The sequence below is a fragment of the Onychomys torridus genome, chromosome 17 (assembly GCF_903995425.1).
Source record: "Onychomys torridus chromosome 17, mOncTor1.1, whole genome shotgun sequence".
NCBI classification, from domain to species: domain Eukaryota; kingdom Metazoa; phylum Chordata; class Mammalia; order Rodentia; family Cricetidae; genus Onychomys; species Onychomys torridus.
In genome coordinates, this window is record NC_050459.1 from 10,258,474 (window position 1) to 10,285,960 (window position 27,487).

At 50.1% G+C, this 27,487-nt stretch overlaps 1 protein-coding gene across 2 annotated transcripts; it reads right to left on the reverse strand.

Annotated features, from left to right (window-relative positions):
- Positions 1–482: 482 nt before the first annotated feature.
- On the reverse strand, positions 483–27,487 carry Grtp1 (growth hormone regulated TBC protein 1). Of its 2 annotated transcripts, XM_036166964.1 has the most exons (8): positions 27,350–27,487; positions 26,900–27,051; positions 17,793–17,951; positions 14,239–14,363; positions 11,948–12,044; positions 3,543–3,715; positions 3,284–3,469; positions 483–719 (listed from the first exon to the last, which is right to left on the reverse strand). In XM_036166964.1, exons 1-8 carry the CDS (start codon positions 27,394–27,396, stop codon positions 630–632), a joined length of 1,029 nt encoding a protein of 342 aa, XP_036022857.1. In that variant the 5' UTR covers positions 27,397–27,487; the 3' UTR covers positions 483–629. The 2 variants fall into 2 exon arrangements, with proteins under 2 accessions (XP_036022857.1, XP_036022858.1); XM_036166965.1 differs by lacking the exon at positions 17,793–17,951 and having other exon boundaries at positions 27,350–27,485.

Here is a 27,487-nt window from a genome sequence, read left to right on the forward strand (position 1 = left end):
GCCTTAGGACAGGGCCGTGACAGGCCTAACTGGTCTGTTTAGATCCACTTCTAAAAAACAAGGGATCACCACAAGTAGCCATGTTCAGCAAGTGGGTAGGCCTCTGTCTATGTAGGCACCGCCACATAACATAGTCTTGGCTGGGAAAGTATGCTGGGAAGGTGGGAGGGAGTGGGCCTTATTCTCCAGACAGACCACATCAAAGCCACACATGACAGTCACTGTTTTAACTGTCAGTTGAATGACACAGTGCTGACATCTACTCAACAAAATGTGCACTTCATGGCTCATATTCTAACATCTCAGGTTGTATATATATATTCTTTTCTAATGTGTGCATTTCTCAGAACAACATCAAAGAGTATTCTCTGCTTCCACATACGGGTCCCACCCAAAACTCAACTAAGGTCATCAGGCTTGGTAGGTGTATGCTGGGCCATCTCACTGGACAGATAATTCAATTTATGACTCCAAAGACGGGCAAAAGTTGTAGAACAGTGATTTTAAACCATCTTTGAAAAGTTCACAGTAGGGGTCATGGTTTCAAGTATTTACAACAGGAACGCAGTGGCAGGAATTGGCGAAGTGTCTGCTTTGGAAGCGGTAGTGGGAGAGGCGTGTGGCTGCAGTCAGCCCTGTGCCAGCAGCGCAGCTCGGCAGCTCTCACGGAGCCTGCTGATGGTCGTCATGGACAAGCTTCCTGGTTCTGAAAATATTTTCTGGAAGAGAGACAATGAGCTTTTCCAAACGACCCCTCGTAACCCCTTGTAACACGTTAGACTTTAGTTGTCCCATACAAGGCCCCAGGGCTGGGTGTGGTGTTACACGCCTTTAATCCCAGCACTCTGATTTAGAGGCCAGCTGGTGTACATAAGGAGTCCCAGGCCAACCAGGGTGATTAAAAGCTGGGAGATGGTGGCTCACGTCTTTAATCCCAGCACTTGGGAGGCAGAAGCAGGTGGATCTCTATGAGTTCAAGGACAGCTACACAGAGAAATATTGTCTAAAAAAAAAAAAAAAAAAAGGGCAGACCAACCTGCCAAGCACTGTGTATTATGTATGGTTTTGACAGGGAGGTGGCCTGGGTGAGGATTCCGTCTCCCAGAGGATATGGCAGCACAGTGTGCTGCACTAGAGGGATACTCCAAAACGGGACTGAATACACTTTACTTTTGGCTCCTACAAATTCTAAGCAAGAGCACTGATTACCACAATCCTGAGGTACAGAGGTCAAGTCAACCAAGATTCCCGGCCCCAGAGTGTCACACTGGATGGAGCTCAGGGTCTGGCTTTGCCCCATGAAGCATGTGATAGTGTCACAGGAGGCCAGATGAATGGAGACCAGACAGTTCTCTGGGTAAGGTAAGAGAGCCTGAGCATTCCTGACACCACATCCTTAAGCCAAACTCATCGCATCAAAGCTTGTCTGAGTTTGTTCACTTGGCATCCAAATGCAGACTAACTGGAGGTACACAGCATGGGCCACACTTAAGCTTCTACCCGCGAATGTAGCCTATTTATACCAGGCCTGTGAGGGAAGACCGTGGATGCACAGAAGTCATTGCAACTCCTTGAGAAAACAATCTCATCACATTCTCCAAGAAGCACCATGTTAAATGGCTGTGGAAAGACAAGCTGTATTGGTTCTAGGAACCAAGCTCAGGGTGCTTGCCTTTCTTCACTGAGCCATCTCACCAGACCAAATAATTCAATTGAGGACTGCAAAGATGACAAGAGCTGCAGACCGTCAGTGAGCCCCAGTCTCCATGGGCACACGGACTGCATGTAGACAGGAGGAAGGGTCCCTCTGGCTGTTTTTTTGTTCACATACTTGAGTCCAGATTCAAACGTCAGTGAGAGCACAGATCCTCTGCAGCCTGGTTCTGGGGGTCCTATTCCACGCTACTGCTGTATTTCACCTTGGGATGAAGCCCCAACTCCAAGAAGTTTATGGAAGAGCCCTCTCCATCATACCCAAAACATCCTGGCTTGGCTTCAGTATCATAATATGAGGAACAGGAAACAGCTATGGGGTCAAAGGTCCCTACTAGGCCCCACCACAGGTTCCTGTCCCTTTACCTACTCAGAACTGCCCACACTTCATCTGGACTACTAAAGTCAGAACAAACTCAGGTGTGTATGAGCACCACCTACCCTCAAGGTATGTATGTACCTCGATGGTAATGTGTGTGTGTGTGTGTGTGTGTGTGTGTGTGTGTACACACGCATGCGGAGATGGGTTTCTTTGTGTAGCCTTGGCTGTCCTGGAACTCTTGCTGGGACTAAAGAGGCGTGTACTACTACACCCTACTTCGTTTTGGTTTTTTTGAGACATGGTCTCTAGTCCTGGTTATCCTAGAACTTAATATAGACCAGGCTGGTCTTGAACTCAAAAAGATCCTCCTGGGTACTAGGAATAAAGGCATGAGTCACCCTCTCCCTAGCCGTGCCTCCCCCCCCCCTCCCTATCCCCCCCCACTCCCATGCTGCCAAGGGTGCTTCTTGCCAGCAAGGGCTTCGAGCTGCAGCTTGGTGGAATAGAATAGTTGCATGCAAGAGGTCTCTGCCACATCCTCTGACTTCAGTGACAGTATACACCTTTAACCCCAGTACTCAGGGGACAGAGGCAGCTTGATCTCTGCAGTTTGAGCCCCGTGTGGTCTACATAAGAAGGTCCAGGCCAGTCCTGAATCAAACAAAAACTGGAAAGGAGCCCTCAGGTTCTGCTTTGCATGGGTTCCTGCCAGGGTCACTCAGTGCTGGGCTCTGGCTCTCAGTCCTCCAGCCTAGGTCTTGCCCAGCCTCACCCCCACCTCATATCCAGCAGTTCCCAGTCCACACAACCTGCACGTCCTAGCTTCACAAGTGACCCTCTTAGGTGTCAAGGATGACTGGCTTATCAGGGCAGGAGGGAGTCCATGCCTTCGGAAGGCTGGTAGTCAACAGAGCCAGGGAAGAGGCTTTGAGCTAGCTGAGGACATGGAGGCCTCACTGACATGCCTGCCTCCTCTCCCAGTCTCCAGGGAAACCCTGGCCCGTCCAACCAGTATGAACCAGAACAGGCTCTCCAGGTGAACAGCAGTAGCCTCAGACATGAGGTCAGAGGGACTTTGGCAGCCACTTTGGCAGCCCTGGACTCCAGCCATAGCTCAAAGAGGGAGGGAGCTGCTCACCGGGAGAGGGACACTCGGCAGTTGCTGGCTGGGGGGAAAATCTACAGAGCTGAGCTCCCCGTGTCCCATCTCCCCCCACCCCCCTACAAGTCAAGCAGCCCAGAACTTACCTGCATGAATGTGTGACACTCGGTCACAAAGTCCCCTTTGGTGATCTGCTTGAATTTGTCACAGATGTCTGGAACACTGCTGGCTTCCAATATGAATTCCTGGTGTTGCTTAATTAAGGTCAGAGCAACCCGGAAGATGATCTTGGAGCCTTCGTTGAACAAACAGTCCCAGATCCGCAGCACAGTCTGTAGAGACCGAAAAGCCCAGTCACTCTCCACAGCGGCCCACACAGCCCCTGAGGTGGATCATGGTGCTCACCTCCACAGGCAGGATGTCCACAAATAGGCAGATGAACCAGCGGGACACCAACAGGGTCCACAGCACACCATGACCGTCCATCAGGGCTGCCACCGCTGGGAGCTTCATCCTCACCAGCTCTGCCAGGACCTCCTGATCGGTCTTCAGCCCCAGCATTGCTGGGCTATAGTAATCTGCCACACGGGACAAGAGGAGCTGAGACTCAGATCAGTGGGGCCTAGGGGCAGTGGCCTATATTCCCAGCTACTTGGGAGACTAAATTCAACACCTGCTTGAGTGACAGAGTTCAAGGGCAGCCCAGATAATTTCATGACCCCCTGTTTCAAAATGGAACTTAAGAGGGCTAGCGATGCAGCTCAGTGGTAGAGCACTTATATAGCATGCGCAAGGCCCCTAGGTTTCATCTGTACAAAAAAAAAGATTCATCACCTGTGAAAGGAATTTTGACAGAAGCTCCCATGGAGGAGCCCGGAGGATACCCAGCTTAGTAAACTAAGTCAGAAGAGCCAGGTCCTCAGGACAGAAAGACTCAGGCCACCACTGCATGGTGAGGAATGGAGTCACAGGTTATGGGGCAGTTTCAGGTTCTCGGGGCTGAGATGCAGCTCAGCTGGCACAGTGCTTGTCTTACCCAGCATGCAAGAAACCCTGAACTTTACCCATTGTCACATAAAACCAGGTATGGTGGCACACATCTGAAATCCCAACACTTGGGACATGCACTTGGCTACACAATGAGTTTGAGACTAGCCTGGGCTACATGGTGGGGTGGAGGGTGGAGAGAAAGAATGGGGAAGGAAATGTTAGGGTGGCAAACTTCATATTACAACAATCCAATTCACACTCACAAGTGCTTCCAACGGCATTTCATTTGAAAACACTTACACAAGTACTTTTGGGTTTCCTTCCTACTCAAGGGGATGGGGATATGTGTAGTGATATGTTGTATACTCTATAAACTTGACTGAGGTTTGGAGGGCAGAGCCAGCCACTAGATTAGACAGAGGCCAGGCAGTGGTGGCACACACCTTTAATCCCAGTACTGGGAACCACACACACCTTTCATCCCAGGAAGTGATGGCAGGGCGGAGAAAGTATATAAGGCGTAAGGAAACAGGAACTAAGGCAGTTGAGCTGAGACCCTTTCCAGTGAGGACTCCGAGGCTTTCAGAGGATTCGTGGAGTTGGTGAGGTGATGGGTGGTGGCTGGGGCTGTTCTGTTTCTCTGATCTTTCAGCCTTCACCCTGATATCTGCTAGGTTTTTTTTAATTAAAAGACCATCTAAGATTAGAACAACAGATGTGGGCCTAGACAGCCATATATATGGAGATCAAAGGACAAGTTTATGAATTATAGTTCCCTCTGTTCAACAGTGTGGGTCCTGGGACTCAAACTTGGGAGCTTAGCCTTGGAAACGAGTGGCTTTGCCCACTGAGCCATCCTACTTAATTTTTATAACTTGTTAGGGCAATGTGTTGTTACACATTTTAATGCACTGTTTATGTTACAAAAGAAATCAGTAAGTCCATGATAAAACAGAAAACCATGGCACATTAAATACACACCAACAGTGTCTTGTCCGTGAAGTTAACACACACACAACAGTGATTGTGGCACAGGATGAGCAGTCCACACTCATTTAACATCCAGGCTGAAACTGAATCATTCTACTGACATGGAGTTCCAGGGCAGCCTATCTCAAAAAAAAAAAAAAAAAAAAAAGGAAGACGACGGACAGACCGTCCTTTTTCATACTTGCTTTGAATCTGCCTCTTGGAACCATGCCACCATCTGCACCCTTTTCTTTTTTCTGTTCTTAACTTATTCTGGGTGTTTTGGGGTGGTGGTGATTCTCACTCTGAACCCCAGGAGGACCTGCAATATGTGACTGACTCTCTTGCCTTGACCTCCTAAATGCCCGGATTACAAACTGGGATTACATGGCCAGCTCTTCCTAACCACTCATCCTGTTTAGCTGGGAGAGGCATGTGCAGAGACAACCAGGGCCATCCCCAGCTCTATCATCCGCTCAGCAGAGGGAAAGGAGCTGAGCGGGAACAGCGGGCAAGATTTGCAGAGGAGCATTTCATGACCTTGGCCCCGCTTGGAAGCTTAGACCGGCTTCCAAAAATAGAGTCGTTAAACTCATGCCCCGAACTCCATGGCACTGTCTCCTAGGGGAGGATTACATTAACCCGCTCACCTCTCCACTTTCCTACCCATCTCTGGTGGAAGTCAGTGCAATACCACCCTCAGACATTAGGTATGACCACAGTGCACAGACGGGGCCAGAGCCGTGCACAACCCTAGCTCTAAGGAGTGCCTCTCCTATTCTAGGGCATCTATGCCTTTGTTCATAGCCCCACACCCCAGGCTCAGCCACAGTATCCTGGCTGCACCAAGAAAAGGTAGTGGCTTCCAAGTTCCGCTATCCACTCCAGGAAGAGAGCCACAGACAGTGGTGTGGTCTGCAGGTGACTGACTTTCTCACACTTTTCACTCTGCATGATTTCCATAGTGAAGATGTATGCATTCTGTGTCGTACATGCTGAGACTCCACCTGTTTGCTCCCAATCACAGCTAAAGGACAAGAGCACTTATCACCAGTCATGCAGGAGCCCACAGTGGCTGGCAGAGAGGCTCTGCTGGAAATTCAGGAGCCCTCACCTTTTGTTAGACACCGCCACAAACGCCACTTGGCCCTGCAAGCAGCCTAAGTGAAAAAAAGGAGCTTGGTGTGGGTGGTGCACACCTTTAATCCCAACACTCAGCAGGCGGATCTCTGAGTTCAAGGCCAGCCTGATCTACAGAGTGAGTTCCAGGACTGCCAAGAGAAGCCCTGTCGCAAAAAAAAAAAAAAAAAAAGAGGAGGAAGTGGAGAAAGTGAGAGAGAAAATAAAAAACAGATCCAGCTGAGCACCGTGGCACATTTCTGCAATCCCAGCATTCAGGAGGCAGAAGCAGGGCCAATGAGTTCAATGTTGTTAGCCTGGTCAATATACTGAGTTCCAGGCCAGCCAGAGCCACAGAGGGGATGGGAAAGAGTATCATTGGGGGTAGGGGTAAAGAGAGGGAGAAAGAATATGAATGATCCCTGATGCTGGCAAATGCTGTTTAATGCGTGTAAAACAAACACAAAAAAAAAAGGACAGAAAGCCCAAATTGAGAGTCCAAGGCAGACCCAGTAGACGGAATCCTTGGGTTTGGGTGATGTCGGGGTCTACAGAAAGAAAGGGACAAGCTGGGGGTGCCTGCCTACAGATAAAGAGTGTGGGGAAAGCCATGGACATCAACTCCTGGGACAATGAAGAATGCTCAGCCTTGGGCCCCAGAGCTATCACATTGTCCGAGCCTATGAAACAGTACCTTACCCTGCACACCCAGGCCTTACAGACAGATCGCCATAGCTCTGCTATCAGTGAGGGCCCCAGCCTTTCTTTCCCTTGCTGTGACCTCGGGTTACTACTCTGTAGTTCTGTGTCCAGACCACAGATGCTCACCCCTAGCTCTACCTACCAGGACACAGCCACATCCCTAGTCAAAGGACATCCCGAGGATTGCTCCCAGATCTGAAGCTAAAGAGTGGAGACAGAGGAGTCCAGGGATATGTGCCACCTACCTGCTCTTCAGGACAAAGGATCTGGGTTCCTTCATTCTGTCCTAAACCCTAGCCATAGTGTAAGTGACTGCACACAAGAGAGAGGAGAAACGGCCATCAGCTCACCACCACAGGGGCCCCAACCTGCACACTGTCAACTGTGTGCTTCTAATACAGATCCTCTGTCACAGTGCCTGCACGGAGTCTCCTTGATCCCAAGGGCAAATGAAACAAGGCATTCTGGGAAAGACTGTCTTCCCTGGCGTGTCTCAGCACACTGCTTCAACTTCTGTCTCACCAGTTACCTATTCCCTCTGGTGCCTAACCCACACACTATCCCAGGCATGTGCACCCAGGAAACACGGCGCACAAGGCCGGGTGTCTCAGAGTCCGTGTCTTGGGGTGCACCCTGCAGTCTGAAGTGGCGCTGCAGTCTCCCACATTCCCTCTTAGCACTTTGAGGTAGGAAGTCCCTAGGTATCTCAGGCTGTCCTTGAACTCCTGAACTTGAACTCATAGTCTCCCAAGTGCTGGGATTACAGAGTGTGCCACCATACCCAGCATGCACTGCTGGGTATGCATGACTATAATCTCAGCTGTGGATGTGAGAGCAGGGTCAGAAGTTCAAGGTCATCTTCCAATACATAGCAAGTTCAAAGCCAGCGGGGGCTACTTGAAAAATAAATAAATAAATAAACGAGTGTGGTGGTGCACGCCTTTAATCCCAGCTCTTAGGAGGCAGAGGCAGGTGGATCTCTATGATCTCTGTGAGTGTGAGCCAGCCTGATCTACATAGAGAGTTTGAGGCCAACCAACACTACAGGATAAAACCCTGCCTCAAAAAAGTAAATAGGGATGGAGAGATGGCTCTTAAGAGCACTGGCTGCTCTTCCAGAGGACCTGGGTTCAATTCCCAGAACCCACATGGTGGCTCTAAACTGTAATTCCAGTCCCAGGGGACCCCACAATCTGGCCTCCAATGGCACCAGGCACGCACGTGATGTACAGACATGCATGCAGGCAAAACACCCATACACATAAACAAATAAAATCTTTTTATTTTCATCTTTAAATATTTATACTTTCCTAATTCCTAACCATTAATTAATAATAATAGTTTTTAAGGCAAAAATAATTACTGGAAAATGAAAAACATGGTCCCAGTGGGGAGATCAAACCCCAAATCCTCCTTCCAGAATGAAGGTGCCCCAATATGTTGGCACAGCACACAGTACTGGGATCACCACTTCCTTCTGAACTGCCATGTCTGGAAGAGGGAGACTGAGATAATATTGCTCAGATTATTTTTGCTGCCTGGCTTCAAAGGAAGAGCCAGACTCACAAGGTCTAATTCCCAAAGGGCACTGCTGACCGTGGGATTAAAACTATATGACACATGAGCCAACCCACAGGCAGGACATGTGGCCATCGGAAGCCACCAGGAAGGTTCAGTCTGTTTAGACCTGGCAGAGACCAGCAGGACAAGGGAGCCCCACTCCATCCCTCCTGCACTAGGAGCTGGACCCTTGGCCTGCAGAGATGTAGAGCCCCTTAGCATCAGGGCTGTGTCTGGCATAGGCAGAGATGTTGCTGTGACCAGCAGTTAGCAACCTATCTCCCTACATTTCAGGGGAGAACAAGCCAAACTGTTTCCTGGACATGCAGGAATCTATTCATTAAGGGACCGGCGGCCCTCTAGGCAGACACAGGGATTCTCCACTCCAGAGAGGCCATCAGCATGGTGACAGAGTCCTTCCACATAATGACATGAAGCTTCCATCATGACAGACTGATGGAGCAGCACTACGGGGGTCTTAGAGATCGGGACCTGCAAGCCTACCAGGATGGAAGATTCCCGTGCTCTGGGACACTAGGGTAAGAAGAGGTAACAGACGGTGAAAGCAAAGTCCTTAGTCTGAAGCCAGGCGTGACAGTACACACCTGGGGATCTCTGTGGGTGCCAGGCCAAACCTGGTCTATATGGCAAGTTCCAAGATAGCCAGGGATATATAGTGAAACCCCGTCTCAAAACAGAAAAGTCCTGAGTCAACTTCTGATTGACAGGTACAACGCCAGGGAGGCAGAGGAGGGAGGGGCGGACCCAGCCTCAATCAGAGGCCTGGGGATGGGATTGGGACAACCCTGGGCTAGTCAAGTGGCCAGTGAAAGTCACTCAGTGTCTCACATCCCTGAAGAGACCACGGCATTTCCAACAGGTTTCAGCAGATCATGACCACATGTGCCCCGTGAGGGCAGAAAGTCACTGGACAACTCATACAGCATGTGTGTTGTGGACTATTCCTTTACACGGTGAAGATGTGTCACTGTGATTGGTTTAATAAAGAGCTGAATAGCCAACAGCCGGGCAGGAAGAGGTTAGGCGGGACTTGGAGGACAGAGAGAGTTCTGGGAAGAAGAAGGATGGAGACATCAGAGGACATGGAGAGGAAACAGGAGGTGCTTGATGAAAGAAAGGTAAAAAGCCACAGACGCTGGGTGGTGGTGGCGGCGGCGGCGGCACACGCCTTCAATCCCAGCACTCGGGAGGGAGGGAGAGCCAGGCATATCTCTGTGAGTTCAAGGCCAACCTGGTCTACAGAATGAGATCCAGGACAGGCACCAAAACTACACAGAGAAACCCTGTCTCGAAGGGAAAAAAAAAGCCACAAGACAAAAAGTAGATGAATATGAATGAGTTAGTTTAAGTTACAAGAGCTAGTTAGAAACAAGCTTAAGCTAAGGCTGAGCTTCCATAATTAATAATAAATCTCTGTGCTTTTTTTTTGTTTTTGTTTTTGGTTTTTGGTTTTTTTTTTTTTTGAGACAGGGTTTCTCTGTGTAGCTTTGCACCTTTCCTGAAACTCACTCTGTAGCCCAGGCTGGCCTCGAACTCAGAGATCTGCCTGCCTCTGCCTCCCAAGTGCTGGGATTAAAGGTGTGTGCCACCACTGCCCCCGGCTTCTGTGTCATTTTTTTTTTTTTTTTTTTTTTTTGTGAGCTGGCAGCTCAAAGAAAAATCCGCCTCTACATGAGCCTGTCTCTCCGTACTACAGGGCCTCCAGGTTCTCCCTCCAAGCTGCATTCCTGTACCTCAGACCCTTAGGACTTCTTTACACAATCCAGATACTAACCATGTCACCCGTAAGGACCACACACACTTTCTCCACACTAGAAGCTACCTCACTCGTGGCATCTTTAATCAAAACTACTGGCATGGGCTTTTTTTTTTTTTTTTTTTTTTTTTCCTTGAGATGGGGTTGCCTTGGATGAACTGGAATTTCCTATACAGACAAGGCTGAACACAAACTCAAACTCACAGAGCTTGCCTCTGCCTCCTGAGGGATAGGATTAAGGACTTGTGCCTCCGTACTCGGCCTCCCCTGTCATAGTTAGGGTTTTTATTGCTGTGATGAAACACCATAATCAAAAGCAAGGTAGGAAGGAAAGGGTTAATTCATCATCAAAGGAAGTCGAGGCAGAACTCAAACAGGGCAGAGACCTGGAGGCAGGAGCTGACGCAAGAAGCCATGGAGGGGTGCTGTTTACCGGCTTGCTTCCCATGGCTTGCTCTGCCTGCTTTCTTATAGAACCCTGAACCACCAGCCCAGGCATGGCACCATCCACAATGAGCTAGCAATCAAGAAAATGTACTACACACTTGCCTACAAGGCCAGTCTTGGGGCATTTTGTCTGTTGAGGGCCCCTCTTCCCAAATGACTCTAGCTGTGTCAAGCTGACGTTAAACCAGCCAGCTCACATCCCCACCTCTGTGCCTTGTGGGCTAACAGCAGCAGTAAGGTGAGCTTGCTTCTCTCTGGTGGGACCCAGGCCACCAGCATGTTCCTACCACAAGCCTCAGCAAGGACACATCCTTCGGTTGTACCTCAGAACCCAGGCTCAGAAAAGACAGCAGTAGATCGGCCTTGAGCGGACACATTCCCTAGGCCTCCAGTCTCCTCCTCTGGGAAATGTGCTTGACCAACATGTACGCGCAACTCAGGTTGACGTAAGGATATGTTAGAAGTTTAGCAGGATCCAGAAACTAGGAAGACAGCCCAGGCTCAAGGCCACACACACTCTCGTGCTCTAAACACCTTTCTGAGGGGGCAGGCACAGGGCTGGGCAGGCAGGAAATCCTCTCTGTCCCCAAGTCACCGCCCTGAGGACTGCACCGGCTCTTCCCAGTGGCCCTCACCGCAGCCCCTGGTCTATGGCTTTACTACAACTGGTGACTCTTCTTCTCTATTAATGACTAGAAGGCAGACCGATTTGAAAAGACCTCCAACTTACAAAGCAGCAACATTGGTCAACAATATGCTGAGTTCTCACAAACTCAGTAAAAACATTTGGGCCGGGCGGCTCATGTGTGATCAACTCGACTCCACAAAGGCCACACACACAGGGAAGGGAGCAGGAGGACACGTGGCCCTTAGCAGAGAGCACAGAAATCAACCATGCTTTCACTACATTTTTTCCCTCTCCTTTTCTCCTTCTCTCTGGTGTTGGGAATTAACTCCAAGACCTTCCTTCACAAAAGCCAGAAAGGGCTCCGTCCCTGAGTATGCTGACTGGTCAGCCAGACCTTTTCAAAGACACCAAGGGGGAGGGGTGGGGCAGGGATGGAGGGCGGGGCGGGGCGGGGCGGGGATGGGGGGCGGGGCAGGGATGGGGTGGGGCGGGAGGGCGGGGCGGGGATGGGGGCGGGGGCAGGGATGGAGGGCGGGGCGGGGCGGGGATGGGGGCGGGGGCAGGGATGGGGGCGGGGAGGGCGGGGCGGGGGCGGAGCAAAGAGAACTTTCAACCTACCAGGTAGTATTCTTCCAACAAGAGCATCCAAAAGCCAAAAAGATTCCTCTTCGTTCTTGGTGATAAGGATCAGGTATCCTGCTATGAAATTCATTCCCTGGGATCAGAACGGAAAGCGAACTTCACCCTGAGCTCTAGACAGAGTGCAACATTGCCGCTCACAGAGCAGTTTCCATTCTGCCCTTCCTGGGAATTTGGGACGCTCGGGTGCGGTGGTCCTCAGCCCTCCTAACGGCCACGACCCTTTAACACAGCTCCTCATGTTCCGGTGACCCCCCAACCTTAAAACTATTTTCGCTGCTACTTCATGACTGTGATTCTGCTATGTTATGAACTGTAAATATCTGATATGCGACGACCCCCCACAAAGGGGTCAAGACCCACAGGTTGAGAACAGCTGCTCTAGACCCACCTTTGCACAGCACAGCAGGGACCCAAGGCTGGTTGTCTGTACTGTTCAGCCCCTCAATGTGAAAGAGGGAATTCAGCCTGAAGAACACCGATTGCCACTCGGAACATAAAACCGAACGCTCTCTCCTACTGCTGGCCTATGGCACTGTCGGTGGTGACCGGCACTGAGCAGAGGGAAACCTACTAGTGACCAGGTTAGTAACAGCAGCCAAGATCAGCCTGGCCTGGTGACACAGTCCTACAACCCCAGCGTTTTAGGAAGCGGAGGTAGGAGGACCAGGAGTTCAAGGCCAGCCTAGGCAACTCATGGAGACCGACTCAATTAAAAGTGAGAAGCCTATGGGATAGCTCAACAGTAAGACATTCGCTTCACATGTTCAATCCTCAGTCACCCCAAAAGGCCAACAATACAAAGGAGCAAACAATACAAAAACGCTGCCAGAATACAGGGACCGGCAGGAAGCCAGGCAGAGCCAAGGCCCTCGAAGCTTATGGTGGGACCTAGGACTGTGTGCCCCTGTCACTTCTGGGAGAATAAAGCTTTGCACAACTTCTGTCCTCCTCCCTTTCGCTCTGTCTGTCCTTCTAAAACAAACCTGCGTTCCTTTAGAAACAAGGGAAGAGATCCAGCTTCCCACGGCCCAACGGGGTAGGCTCCAGTAACACCAAATGGACACCGCAGGTGTGGTTTGCACAAGATACACTTACCAGGAGCCAACGCCAGCCGCCGGGCACACAGCCTCCAATACCTCTGTTCTGTACCTCCACGCAGAATGTCCCCAAGACCAAGACTCCACACACAGGAAAGATGCACAGGGCCAGGGAGATGGCCCCAGTAAAGTGCTTGCCCCACAACTGAATTTGGCTCCCCAGTGCCCATGTGGAAAGTCAGGCACTGTAGCATGTGCTGCTGATAATCTCAGAACTGGGAGGTGGAGAAGGGCAGATTTCCAATGGCTGACCAGCCAATCTGCTTAAGTTAGCAAGCACCAGGTTCAGTGAGCTCAGAGGGCCACATCCTAAAAATAAGATGGGGAGTTACCTATAGGGTAAGACACTGGATGTCAACCTCTGGCCTCCACGGCAGCTGCATACACAAATTCATGACAGGCGTATGTCTTGTACACAAAGGCCGGATGAAGCCCAGTGATAGAACTTTTCAAGCGTGCAAAAGATTCAATGCTCAGCACCAAAAGAAAAAGAAGAAAAAGAAAAAGAAAGTACACAGACAAGGCACCATGACCACACAGAGGCCAGTAACAGCTCTATGTTCCTGAGTCCTGAGAGTAACGGTATGGGAAGATGCCAGTGTGGGAATAGTGCTCACGTAGAAGCCCCTGTGTGAAGTCAGCACGGCTTCATCAAGAGAATGCAAAGCCATTTGCAGGCCCTTTATGACTCCCCATGTTATGAGCAAGACTGTCCCTGTGGTGGTTTGAAAGAAAATGGCCCCCATAAGGAGTGGCACTATTAGGAGGTGTGGCCTTGTTGGAGCAGGTGTGGGCTTGTTGGAGAAAATGTGTCACTGTGGGGGTGGGCTTTGAGGTCTCCTATGCTCAAGTTTGCCCAGTATCCCAGTTCACTTCCTGTTGCCTGTGGATCAAGATGTAGATCTCTCAGCTCCTTCTCCAGCACCATGTCTGCCTGCATGCCGCCATGTCCCACCATGAGGAGAACGGATTCCAAAACTGTAAGCCAGCCCCAATCAAATGTTTTGCTTTATAAGGGTTGCTGTGGTCATGGTGTCTCTTCACAGCAACAGAAACCATAACTAAGGCAGTCCCCAAAGCCAGAAGTCTTCCGCCTCTGAGTATGGCTCCATTTGAAGACAGATCAAATGACTCCCAACATATGTCAGCTCTGAGACTCTGGGGGCTCACCTGGCAGTACCCCACACCTTGATTGTGTAGCCCGTATGCCAGCAGCACGTTATACAGGGTCTTCTGAAGACAAGGCTCCGCCGTCTTCCGGAACCTCACGTTGTCAGGGAATGTCCGGTTCAGGTCTACACAGAAATTCACCAGCGTCACCATCAATGACTCTCTGCCTCTGCCAAGGTGGCTAGACTGTCTCGGATTTCAGGAATGGCACCACCCTGGCTGCACCTGAGTCACCTCCGAAAACCTAGCCACCACCTCAGGCATGCTGCACACTTGATCTTAGCCCAGGAGACCAGATATGGGGCACCAGGAAGGAGGGCAGGGATGGGTCCCATGTTCTTTCAGAATCGGGAATGGCAGGAGCTATGGTCTCCCCTGGACACTTCCAATTACCTTGTCAACATGGAAAAAAGCTTCCAGACTCAAAGATCAAACATATAAGACTGGGGCTAGGCATGGAGCACACCCCTCTCTAATCCTTTAGTCCCAGTACTCTGGAAAGAGAAGCAGTCGGATTTCTATGAGTTCAAGGACAACCTGCTCTACATAGGGGAATTGCAGGTCAGCCAGGGCTACATGATGAAAATCTGTCTCAACAAACAAACAACAACATCAAAAGGCAAGGTTTGGTGGCTCACACCCGTAACCATGACACCCAAGAGGCCAAGGCAGGATGACTGCAGAGTTCAGGGCTAGCCTGGGCTACAGAGTGAGCTGCAGTTTCAAAAGCACTGAAACAAAAATGTCCAGAAACTTAGGAAGAAGAACAGGCCAAGACTCCCTTCAGAGATAAACTGATAACAGGAATTAAGTAAACTCACGATGCCGGGCTTTGTGCAAAAGCTTCTCTGCCCCGCCCCTTCCTGCTCACAGCCCTTCACCCTCCAGAGCCTCCCAGACCCAAAACATCTCCCCTGGAACTATAAACATTCCATGACGCAGACTGGTCACAGGAACAGCAGCGTCTTGCTACTTCAGACTAGCGATGCAGACTGTGTTCACCCTCTATGGTACCTTGACTGTGGCATTTTCCCCACATGTCAGTGTCTTTCTAGGACATAGGTAAAGCCGAGGGTGGATAAGGCTTGTGACCGTTAGTGCAGCACCAAAGTGGTTCCATGGACATGGGAAGTCCACCATGTGGTCCTCTAGGATGGTTTACCCAGATATTCAAAAGTAAACGGGGGCTGGGGATGTGGCTCAGTTGGTAGAATGCTTGTCTACATGTAGAAAGCCCTGGGTTCGATCCCCAGCACCACACAAACCAGGTGTGATAGAATACACCTGTAATCCCAGCACTCAGAAGGTAGAGGCAGAAGCTGGGCAGTGTTGGCGCACACCTTTAATCCCAGCACCCAGGAGGCAGAGGCAGGTGGATCTCAGTGAGTTCAAGGCCAGCCTGGGCTACAAATCGAGTTCCAGGACAGCCAGGACTGTTACAGAGAAACCGTGTCTCAAAACACAAAAACAACAACAAAAAACCAAACAACAACAACAACAATAAAAACAAAACAAACAAACAAACAAAAGTAGAGGCAGGTCATTTTGGTTACATATGGACCAGTTCCAGACCAGTCTGGGAGACCATCCTGTCTAAAAGACAGAGGTGCTTGTCACCAAGCTTGATAGCCTGAGTTTTATCCTCGGTTCCCACACGATGGAAGGAGAACCAATTCCCATAAGTTGTTCTTTAAAATCTGTCCTCTAACCCCCATATATGCATCCATGTGAACACATGCATGTACACACACTCACACACACACACACACATATACACATACACACACAAAATAATAATAAATGTAGTGAAAAAGAAATGTAACGAAACCCAGATGTGGTGGCTGCACATCTTTAGTCCCAGCACTTGGGAGGTAGAGGCACGCAGATTGTAAACTGAGGTCAGCCTGGTCTACAAGGCAAATTCTAAGCCGGCCCCAGGATTACACAGTGAGGCCTTGTCTCAAAAAGAAACAATTTTAAAATGGCTACGGGATGGTGCTTACACATGTCCCACAGGATATGCACACAGTAAGAGACAGAAGCAAAGTGGCAGAGCTGGAATGTTGTGGGATAACCTTTTTGTTCACTGTGAAGATGTCTCTGCCAAGGCACCTTCTGATTGGTTTATATAATTTTTATCTTATTTTATTATTTATTTATTTATTTATTAGGTATACAGAAGAGGGCACCAGATCTCATTACAGATGGTTGTGAGCCACCATGTGGGTGCTGGGAATTGAACTCAGGACCTCAGGAAGAGCAGTCGATGCTCTTAACCTCTGAGCTATCTCTCCAGCTCCCCTGATTGGTTTAACAGAGCTGCGTGGCTCTGTTAGGCAGGAGAGGATAGGCGGGACTTCTGGGGACAGAGAGGAACCCGGGGGAAGAATCTGAGAGGTGAGGTTCTGCTGAGAACCTGGGGCAGAGCTTCTGTTCTGAGACCTCTGGCTGGGTTCCACGGCCCCCCCCAGACTGCTTCAGCGCCCCCCACAGACTGGCTCAGCCCCCTACAGACTGGCTCTTCAGCCCCCCCCCCCCAGGCTGCTTCAGCCCCCCCCCCCCAGGCTGCTTCAGCCCCCCCCCCCAGGCTGCTTCAGCCCCCTCCCCCCAGGCTGCTTCAGCCCCCCCCCCCCACTGCCTCAGCCCCCATGGACTGTCTCTGTCCCACTCCCCGCTCCAGGCTGCCTCAGCTCCCACAGGCCTTGGCCGTGTGAATGGAGACTCAGGAGGGCAGTGGGGGCTGCAGGACGGTCCTGCCCATGGCAGGACCAAGCTGTGCCCTCGGCTTCTGTGCTGTTAGGTAACACAAAACTCCAGCACATTGTGTTTACACTGGCATTGTTCACTGGAGTTTGTACTTTGGAAATGCAGCTGTAGTTCCTAAATATTAATATAATAATATTCAACTTATGCTGAACTCTGAGCTTTTGGGGGTAGAAGGGTTTGTTGTTGTTCTTGTTTGGTCTTTGCTTTGGGGTTTTTTTGTTTTGAGACAGGTTCCCTCTATGTGGCCCTGGTCGTCCTTGCATTTGCTGTGTAAACCAGGATGGCCTCGAACTCAGAGATCCTCCTGCCCTACCTCCTGAGTGATGGAACCAAAGGTGTGAACCACCCTACCTGGCAACTCTGAGCTTTTTGAGATCCAGTAAAGCCCTGTCACTGGGGTCCTAGAGGACAGGGAAGAACAGCACAGGGAGCACCCAGATCAGTCATAACGGCCACCTGACACCAGGTGCAACCTCCACAGTGACATCAAGTGAACATGGCCAAGGCCACTGCTGCCTGGTGCCATGGTGGTGCCAGCTGCATAGGCTCCTAAAACCAGGGAATTCGATCTTGGCGCTCATTCTCTCACAAGCTGGCAGCCGCCCAAACGTCTGCTGTTCCCCCGTGAACACTTTAGTCTTGATTTCCACCCAAAACTCTGCAGGTGCATCTTTTAGCAAGGCAGGCTTCTGCACTGCCTTGGACTTGGGTAAGGATGGGGCTCTGTTCCCTAGTCCACCTTCCCCATCCAAGCTACACGGGCACCAGGCAGAGCACAGGCCTCCCACCTGTCCTGATGGCTTCCTCCAGGCTGGGGCTACCCTCTCCCTCGAGCAGTCGGTGGTAGTATCCAGGGTTCTGGTCCATCTGGGCCTGGGCTCCACTCACAGCCATCCAGACACGGGCCCGGTGCTCCAGCGGGATTCCCTTCCGGACATAGCGCTTCACTGAAACCCAGAGAGACTGAGGTGAGCTCGGAGCCCAGCGGATCAGAACGAGGCCCCAGTCTTCCTTCTTTTCCCGAGCACTTGTCTTCCTAAACCAATCCAGAAAGGACCAAGATGCCGAACTCTGCCGAAGCAGAAATAGCCCACAAGACCTCTGAAATGGAGCACAAGCAGGTGTACACACTAACTGTTCACTTCCAATGCACCTACTAGCAAGAGAGGGGACAGGAGAGGGCTGCATGCTCATCCTCAACCTCTACCAGCCCTGAAAGCTACATACCCTCAACTCTAAGGAAAGATGGATTCTGTCCAAGCTCTTGTTCTTGGCTCTAAATGGCCATTGTGTGCACCACACTGAGTAGACCCGGTACAAGACCAAAGAGTCTAGCTGGGGTGTGGCTCAGTGGAATAGCATGTGTTTGGCATGTACAAGGCCCTGGATTCAATGCTCAGAACCAAAAGAGACAAAAACAAAGTTTAAAAATGCCTCAGTTGGGGAGGCAGATAAAGGTGTGGATTCTCTGCTGAGCACCGGAGCATCGGTGGGAGGCAAGGGCCAAGGGACGTCAGGGAGGCTGTTCTCAAGGACCTCAGGCCAGGCGGTGGTGGGGCAACCTTTAATCTCAGCACTCGGGAGGCAGAGCCAGGCAGAGCTCTGTGAGTTCGAGGCCAGCCTGGTCTACAGAGCAAGTTCAGAACAGGCTCTAAAGCTATACAGAGAGACCCTATCTCAAAAACAAAAACAAAAACAACCAATCAGGGGCCTCGGACACCAACCAGGCACAGGTCCTAACCTGGAAGAAGGGAAGCAAGAGGCCCAGGCTGGGTCTGACAGCCACCCACTATTGGTGAAATTATTAAGGCCACTCCACGCAGTTAAAAGGGAGGTTTATTTTGTGGGGTAACTTACAAATGAAGGGATAGGTTGCAGGGTCTGGCAAAGGTATGGCGCAGTCTGGCGGTGTTCTCTGGAGAACTCTGCTCAGTCTACCTCCTGCGTCCAGCGTCCCAGAACCAAGAGAGAGACCTCTCGATCCTGGGTCTTCCGCTTCCTCCTCCGCCCCGCCTTGTGGGCGTGACCATTACCGAAGCCTCAATGGGGGTTGGAACTTCCAGGCCAATGCTGGGATGGCTATCCACTACAACCCACCCAGCACATGGCTACAGGACCAGTGGGAGGCCAAAGGTGCCCACTCTGCAGACCCCATAAGCCCAAAGGGACCACAACTTTAGCACAGGTCTATATCTCTTTCTTAGGAACTCTGCCTTGTTGGTCACTACTTCATCTTGTAGGGATACTTTTATTGAAAGCAGTAAAAGCACCTGCCATCAAGCCTAATGACTTAGAATTGACCCTCACAATGAGATGGGAGAAGAGACTGGATGCCCACAAGGTGTCTCCTCACATTCACAACCTCGTCTCCTCTCACAGCTACACCTGACGCCTTAATGACAGGTTCATTATTTGCCTCTTCAAAGCAAACAGTCAAAGCTTTGCTGTTTTCCTTTGACTCTGTATTATTTTTAAAAACCATTACTTTGGGCTAGAGTGTTGGATCAGTGGTTATCAGCACTTGATGTTCTTATAGAGGATCGTAGGTTCAAGTCCCAGCACCCACACAGCAGCTCACAACCATCTATAACTCCAGTCCCAGGAGATCTGATGCCCACTTCTGACCTCTTTGGGCATCAGGCATGCATATGATGTGTGCACACACAATGCGGAAAAACACTCACACACATAAAATAAATAAATAAATAATAAATAAACATAAAAAAACTTTTTTTTCTTTTTTTTTTTTTTCTCCCCAAGACAGGGTTTCTCTGTAGCTTTGGAGGCTGACCTGGAACTCACTTTATAGACTAGGCTGGCCTCGAACTCACAGAGATCCACCTGCCTCTGCCTCTCAAGTGCCGGGATTACAGGTATGCGCTACCACCACCCGGCTAACTTCATACTTTTAAAAGTAATTAACTTTGGGGATTTGGATGTTAACCATCCCCCGGGCCCATGTATCTAAGGCGTGGTCCCCAGGGCAGTGCTACTAGGAGAAGCCTTTTAAAGGTGGCATCTAGCGTGGTCTTCAGGTACTGGAGGTTCTGCCCCGGAAGGACTGTGGGTGTTCTTCCTCTTCCTCTCTCTCCTGGCCATGAGGTGAGTGGGTATACCCAACTCTGTGTCTCCTGCCAGAATATACAATGCCAGGTCCGGAGCAGCAGAGCCAACCTCCAAACCTGGAGCCCCAACAAACCTTTTCTCTCAGGTATGTGTTAGAAACAGAAAGGTGGGAGCTGGAGAGATGGCTTAGAGGTTAAGAGCACTGGCTGCTCTTCCAGAGGTCCTGAGTTCAATTCCCAGCACCCACATGGTGGCTCACAGCCATCTGTAATGAGATCTGGTGCGCTCTTCTGGCCTGCAGGCATGCATGTATACATAATAAATAAATAAATCTTTAAAAAAAGAAAAAGAAAAAGAAAGGTGACTAACACGGAGGGAAAAGGGAAATAAAAGTGTGCGCACCTAGTGAAATTCTACAGGCCATCATGAAAAAAGAAAAAAATCTGCGCTCAGAATACAGCTTAACAGTACAGCATTTGCTTAGCATCATGGGGTCCTAGGTTCAATTCCCAGCACTCCAAAAAAAAGGAAAGATCTGATACAGCAGGCTTTGTCCAACAGATAAATCATAAAAAATAACTTCATGAGGGTCAGCAGGTTAAAGGCACTTGCAGCAAAAGCTTGGTGAGTTTAGTCCCCTGAATCTGTATAAATCCATGGTAAGGTGGAAGGAGAGAATTGACTCCACAGTGTTGTCCTCTGACCTACACACACTCACTCACACTCACTCACACACACACACTCACACACACTCACACACACCATATAATGATTCTAAAGCTGACTATAAACTCACAGTAACAAAAACAACATGGTATTGGTGAGGGGTCAGGTCCCTGGATTCATGGTACACAATAAACAAAATGTATAAACAGCCAGCCGGAGAGTTGACTCAGTGGTTAAGAGCACTAGTTGCTTCTTCCAGAGGATCTGTGTTCAATTACCAGCACCCACATACATGCAGGCAAAACACTCATGAACATTAAAAAACATGTTTTTTAAAAAGCAAAGCAGTGCAGAAAACCAGACTCACACAGAGAAAGCCAACGCAGGCCAGGCAGTGGTGGCGCATGCCCTTTTTGTTTTTTTGTTTGTTTTAATTTGGGGATATTTTTGTTATTGTCAAAACAAATCTCATACCCCTTAGTAGCCACTCTCTGTGTTAACTGGAGCAGTAAACAGCTCAGGCTTGGGTGCTGTGTTGCTGAATTCAATTCTTGCCTTTACTGTCCACCAGTGTTGGGCGTCTCCTCTCTGGGACTGCTCCTGCATTTCCTTTTACTACTACTACTATTATTATCATTAAGAAATTTTTAGGCCAGGTGGCACACACCTTTTATTCATTTTACATACCGATCACAGATCCCCCTCTTCCCTCCTCCCACCCCTCCAGCCTCCCTCCCCCAACCTACCCCCTATTCCCTCCTACAAGAAGGTAAGTAAGGCCTCCTAAGGGGAGTTAGCAGAGCCTGGTTCATTCAGTTGAGGCAGGTCCAAGCCCCTCTCCCAGAATCCCAACACTCAGGAGGCAAAGGCAGGCAGATCTCTGTAAGTTCAAAGCCAGCCTGATCTACAGAGTAAGTTCCAGGACAAGATCCAAAGCCAAAAAAAAAAAAAAAGAAAGAAAAGAAAAGAAAAAAGAAAGAAAGAAAGCCAACTACTTACAAAAGTGGCAAAGGAAATTCAATGCAAAAAAATATATAGTCTGTCCAAATAAATAATGTTTAAAATAGAAACACCAACAATGTAAAATTTGCAGCCACTGAAGCCTCCAGGCATGGTGGGAATGCAAAAATGCACAGGCCACTCTGGAAAACAATTTCTTCTCTGGCTCCCCTCCCACCTCCTTCTGATTCTGGAATCAGATAGGCCTTACCCATGCTAGACAACGCAATGTTTTACTTGCTAAGCCTTTAATACAGTCCAGCAATCCCACTAAGCGTTTACCTAAGAAAATCTACATTCACACAAAAGCCTGTGTGCCCTTTACCATGGGCTTTCATACCCAGTAGTCAACTAACAAGCAGACGAGTTGAGAAACACATCAGCAACAGAAAGAATGAGCCACCAACCCACACAAGACCCTAGATGGGCGTCTAGTGTGGTGGTTCTCAACCTGTGGGCCCTGAGCCCCCACTGAGGATGCATATCAGATATTCACATAGCAATTCATAACAAATTCAGTAGCAAAATTACAGCTATGAAGTGGCAACAAGATAATTTTATGGTTGGGGTTACCACAACATGAGGAACTGTATTATAGGGACTTCACTATGTAGCCCTAGCTAGCCTAGACGTCTATGCAGAATGCTAATGTAGCCCAGGCTGACTTCGACCTTACAGCAATCCTCCTGCCTCTGCCTCTGCCTCCCCAGAACTGGGATTAAAGTCACTCTGGCTCTGGTTTGAATGTGAACTGTGTTTTGCTGTTTGTCTAAAATCCTTAAGACTGTGCATTCATTAACAGTGAGTTCCACTGTAAATCTTAAAAATAGTTTTGTAATGTAAGGTGTCTTTGTTGTTTGTTTGGTTTTAAGCAAAGAAAAAACAGTCCCACACATCAGTTCTGGCATCCAATCCCTGCTCTGCTGTGGCGTCCACACCCGAGCCTGCCTCACTGTAAAAGAGAGACAGCACTTAGCCCAGCCACTGCAGCTGCAGCAGAGCTGGGGTTCCCTGCTGGCCCGGAGGCCCGTCTCCACGGCCACTTTCATCTTCACTGTGTTTCTTCAAGGGGAATCAAGTCAGCTTTCTTGCCCTCACAGACCGAGCTCCTCCTGAGGGTACCGTTCCCCCATGGATAGCCATTAAACCCTGCAGAGAACCCCAGAGAACTAGCTTCCACCTCTCTGCCCCAACCAAGTCAAACAAAAGCTAGGCTTGGGGCATTTGGCCCCGAACATGCTTCCACGATTCACTTGGAGTTCAGGTGTGTGACACACTAAAGCCACCAGGATGGACAAAGAAGCAAACAGTGCCACTGCTTGCCCTCCGCACCAAGAAGGACACTAAACAGAGAAAGGCAGGACAAAGGGCTGGAGCTCAGACTCCCCCTGCTCTATTCTTGGGGGCTCCGAGTGGATCAAACTTTACATAGGACGGGAAAACAATATTCACTGTGCCTGCTCGTGATCAGTGGGGTGACCTAAAGCTGTCAGATGAGATGTCTCAGATAACAAGGTCTGCAGGTAACTGGAGACATTCAGAGGAAAAGGGCCCACATGGCCGGCTTCCTCCCAGGTGACCATCTGAGACACTGTCAGTCTCTCTAATACCAACGGCACAAACTATGACCGAGAACATCCTTTCTCGGATGTGGGGGGGGGGGGCGCATTCAGAATCAGAAACCTCTTGGGGACATACAGAATACCAACATGGTGACATCCTCTGGCACAGCAGAGGTCAGTGACCTCTGCACAGACGGCTTGGCCAGTGGTTGTCACCCTTTTGCTATGGAAGGTGCTTGCCTTACACAGACAGGGTCAAGAAGACCTGCCCAACGTCAGATGATGAAAAGAAGCGCGGGGCACCTGAATATGTGATGAGGAGAGTGGAAGGGGTAATAGCCCTTAATAGGATGTGTGCTTACAGACCCCCAAACCTCCCCTTCATCCAGCTGCTTACAGACTCCCAGCTTTTCCTCTTCCAACTCAGAAACGGTGACTCTCTCCCCGTCTTCGATCTCCTGGGAGCTGTTGGGGTCAACAGCTTGTCTGCCCTACAGTTTCCTCTCTTGAACACCAGTAAGCTGTCTTTGAGTTTCCTTCCAAACCTGCTTAAATTCTATTACCAACCCCAAGGCATGGTAATGTACGCCTTTAAGCCCAGAGGCAGAGGCAGATGGATGTCTGTGAGTTCGAGGCCAGCCTGGTTTATATAGCGAGTTCTAAGTCAGCCAAGGCTTGAAAGACCGTATCTCAAACAAACAGAAATTTACCAGTGAGGTCAAGAACTTCAAAAGGGACTCTGTATCCTCTACTGACTCAGACAAGCAAAACACCTCCCAAAACAGAAAGCTATGTATGGTGGTAAATAGACATAATGCCTGTACTCGAGAGGCTGAGATCTCAAAGTCAAGGCTAGCCTGGACTACATAGCCAAGACTCAAAAACACAATGAGACAGATAGACATACACACACACACACACACACACACACACACACACACACACACACACGGTGGGGGTGGGGAATCAGCAGATATAAGGGGTGCTTACCGCAACTCAAGAGTGGGTTTAACACTGAGCCCTTAGCTCCTAACCCCATACGTGGACACGGCTTCCTTGGTCATGTGATCTCTCTCCTGGTGACATAGCCCTGCTGATCTACACTACAGTCAACCTAGAACATCTGGCAGGAAATTCCCATTTCTGAAATACCTTGTCTACTCCTGTTTTATGCTTGATTGGACTTCCCCAGCAATACAGGTTCCCTGACTATAAACCTAGAAACGGGACACTCAGTAGACTCCCATACCACTAATTAGGCTTGTTTCCTGCCAGAACGTCAGGATAGCTCTCACCCTGCCTCAGGCTAAGGGTCCGCCAGGAGCCAGACACATCTGCTTACACCACTTATACCTGTTACCATAATTACAGCCTAATTAATTAATATTACATAATCGAAATAATATTAAAGCAAAACGATGGTTAAAACAAATTAAACCTTTTTTTTTTTTTTTTTTTTGAGATTTACTTTTAGCAAGGCCTGATGTGGTGTCATGCAGACTTAATCTCGGTCAACGCTCAGAAGATGGAGGCAGGGGACCTCTGTGAGTTCGAAACCAATCCAGTCTACACAGAGAGTTCTATTCTATTCCAGCTCGGGCTGCACAGTAATACACTGTCTCACAAAACAGAAAGAGGAGGCGGTGCTCTCTGTGTGGCCCTGGCTATCCTTACTATATAGTCCCCTTGAACTCACAAAGATCGACCCAAGAGCTAGGGATAAAGGCATGTGCCATAAAGCCAGCTGTTTTAATTTTTAGTGTGTGTGTGTGTGTGTGTGTGTGTGTGTGTGTGTGTGTGTGTATGGGTGTGCGTCTGCATGTGGGTGTTTATACGTGAGCATGTGTGACCCCGGAGGCCAGAGGCATTGGATTCCCAGGAAGCTGGAGTTACAGGAGGCTGTGACCCACCCCATATGGGTGCTGGAAATTGAACTTGAATCCTCCGGGAGAGCAGGAAGCACTCAGCCGCTTACTCACTGAACTTCCTTTCCAGCCCAGCAAGTTACACGATCAGAGGGTTGAGACAAGTGTTCAAAAGCAGGTACTAGGCAACTGCTAACCAGACCTAGTGGCTGAGGCCTGTAGAGGACCACAAGTTCAAGGCTTGCCTGGCCCTCAGGATGAGTTCGTGCTGGCATGTGTAAGAAGAGATCTGCACAGACCTACACCTTCCAGAAGTGATCAGTCTGGCCTTACCTACGCTCCCAGCCATAGGAGTCATTTCCTATGTACTGAAGGCCAAGTGTTCCTGGGGGAAAAATTAGGTAGTCCCCAGTGGTTACTTCTGTGGTAGACCAGAGCCTAGGGTGAGAGAGAAGCAACTTCATTTCATACCTTTCCATTTAACCAAATGTTTACCATGTACATGAATTATGTATTAAGTGTAAACAAAACTTTCTGACATTAAAAGACCAAAGAAGTAGGTGCTCGCCGGAAGCATGCTAGCGCATAGTGACAGGATGGGGAAAGAGGTGTCCTCTCTCCCCTCCCCTCGCTACTACCCCTTCCGCTTGGGCCCTCCAGCTCTAGAAACATCACTAATGCCCTCAGTTACACTGCAGGTCTGTCTACCTGGCCACCTGGCAGACGCCTTTACACACGCCTTTAACAAATACAAAGTCCCTATTATAAAGCAATGACCCCTGTATCCAGGATTCCACAGTGAAATAAACAAAATTCCCTGAAAGCAGGGAGGGGCCTTTGATTCTACCAAGGAAACAAATTTCTATCAAATATGATGTAGGGGAAGGAAAAAAAAAATGAGTTTGGAAAGGCATAGTGGTTCCTGTTCAGAGCATGAGGAAGGTTGGTCTCAGAATGGGACCAACCAGGAGCCCAGCCTGTCGGATGCTGAAGCATGAGACCTATCTGGTGTCCAGTCCCGCAAGGCAGCTCCTGTTAGGAAAGGACATATCCAGAGCCCCACTCTGAGTGCCCTACCCTTACCGATCTCTGGGGAATAGGTGCTGTCCTAAACCCCCTCAGAACACGAGGCTTCCTCCAGGCTTCCAAGTAAGTGTGGACTTTGCCCATCTTCAGTTAAGAGGGCGTGGTGAGGTGTGGAGCTCCCCAGCCTGCTCTGTGGCACACACACACACACACACACACACACACACACACACAACACACACAACACACACACACACACACACACACACACACACACACACACACACACACACACACACACCTTCAGTCGATGCTTAGGCAAGGATCTTGTGTGGGGATCAACTATAGAGGGTCCATCTCCTAGGGAGTTTCTTGTGTATGCGCAAGCGTGTGGCGCACCAGGAAGCCGAGGTGTTCGAAGGTCTGGCTTTAGGAGTTCCGGTGATGGGGACCCTGCCGCTGAGGAGTCTCATTGTAGAGGGTCCTGCTGCTGGGGGACGGGGAGGGAGGATTACACTCGCGGGTTGCCCTACACAGGGTTCTACTGCTGGAGAGTCAGGCCACAGGGAATCTAACTGCAGCAGAGTAGCTCAATAGGAGGTCCGGCAGTCCAGAGGTCGCGCTCGGGATCGCGCCCCAGGGGGCCTGGCGGCTGGGGGAAATCGAGTTTGGTTGAATGGCTGCTATGCCAGCCAGCACCAGGCCTCTCACCTGTCAGGCTTTTTCGGACACCGCCGCTTCTCTTTAGAAGTTTGGACCATTTGATCGCCCTCTTGGTGAGTATCACCAGGTACATGGAAAAGAATTCTTCATAAGCCGCATAATCAAAGTCTTCGGGCCTTTCGAATCCATACGGATCGATCCTACACACACAAAAAGAACCTGTTTCCCGAACCAAGTTTCCGCGCCCGCAGGGATGCGGCTGGGGTCCAGGAGCTCCGCCACCCCTCGGTCCGCCCCTCCGTCCATCCTCGGTCCGTCTTCGCTTCCTCCTCTCCTCTATCCTCCATCCCCTCCACTCCTCCGCCCCTCATTCCCCTCTCTCCTCTCCTAGGACCCGAGCGCGTCCCCCCCCCCCCCCCCGACCCCGCGCAGCAGCGACCGGCTCAGATCCAGTCCGGAGCGGGAGCCCGGCACCCCGCGCGCGGCCTCCGCACCTACCTGGGCACCCGAGCTCGCGCCGCCTGCGCGCGCTCTGCGGGATCCATGCGGAGAAGGGCCGCGGACCGCGGGACTCCAGCGCAGCGCAGCCCCGAGCGCTGGACCCCGGTGCGCCGCCGGCCCCGGGGCGCGCGAGTG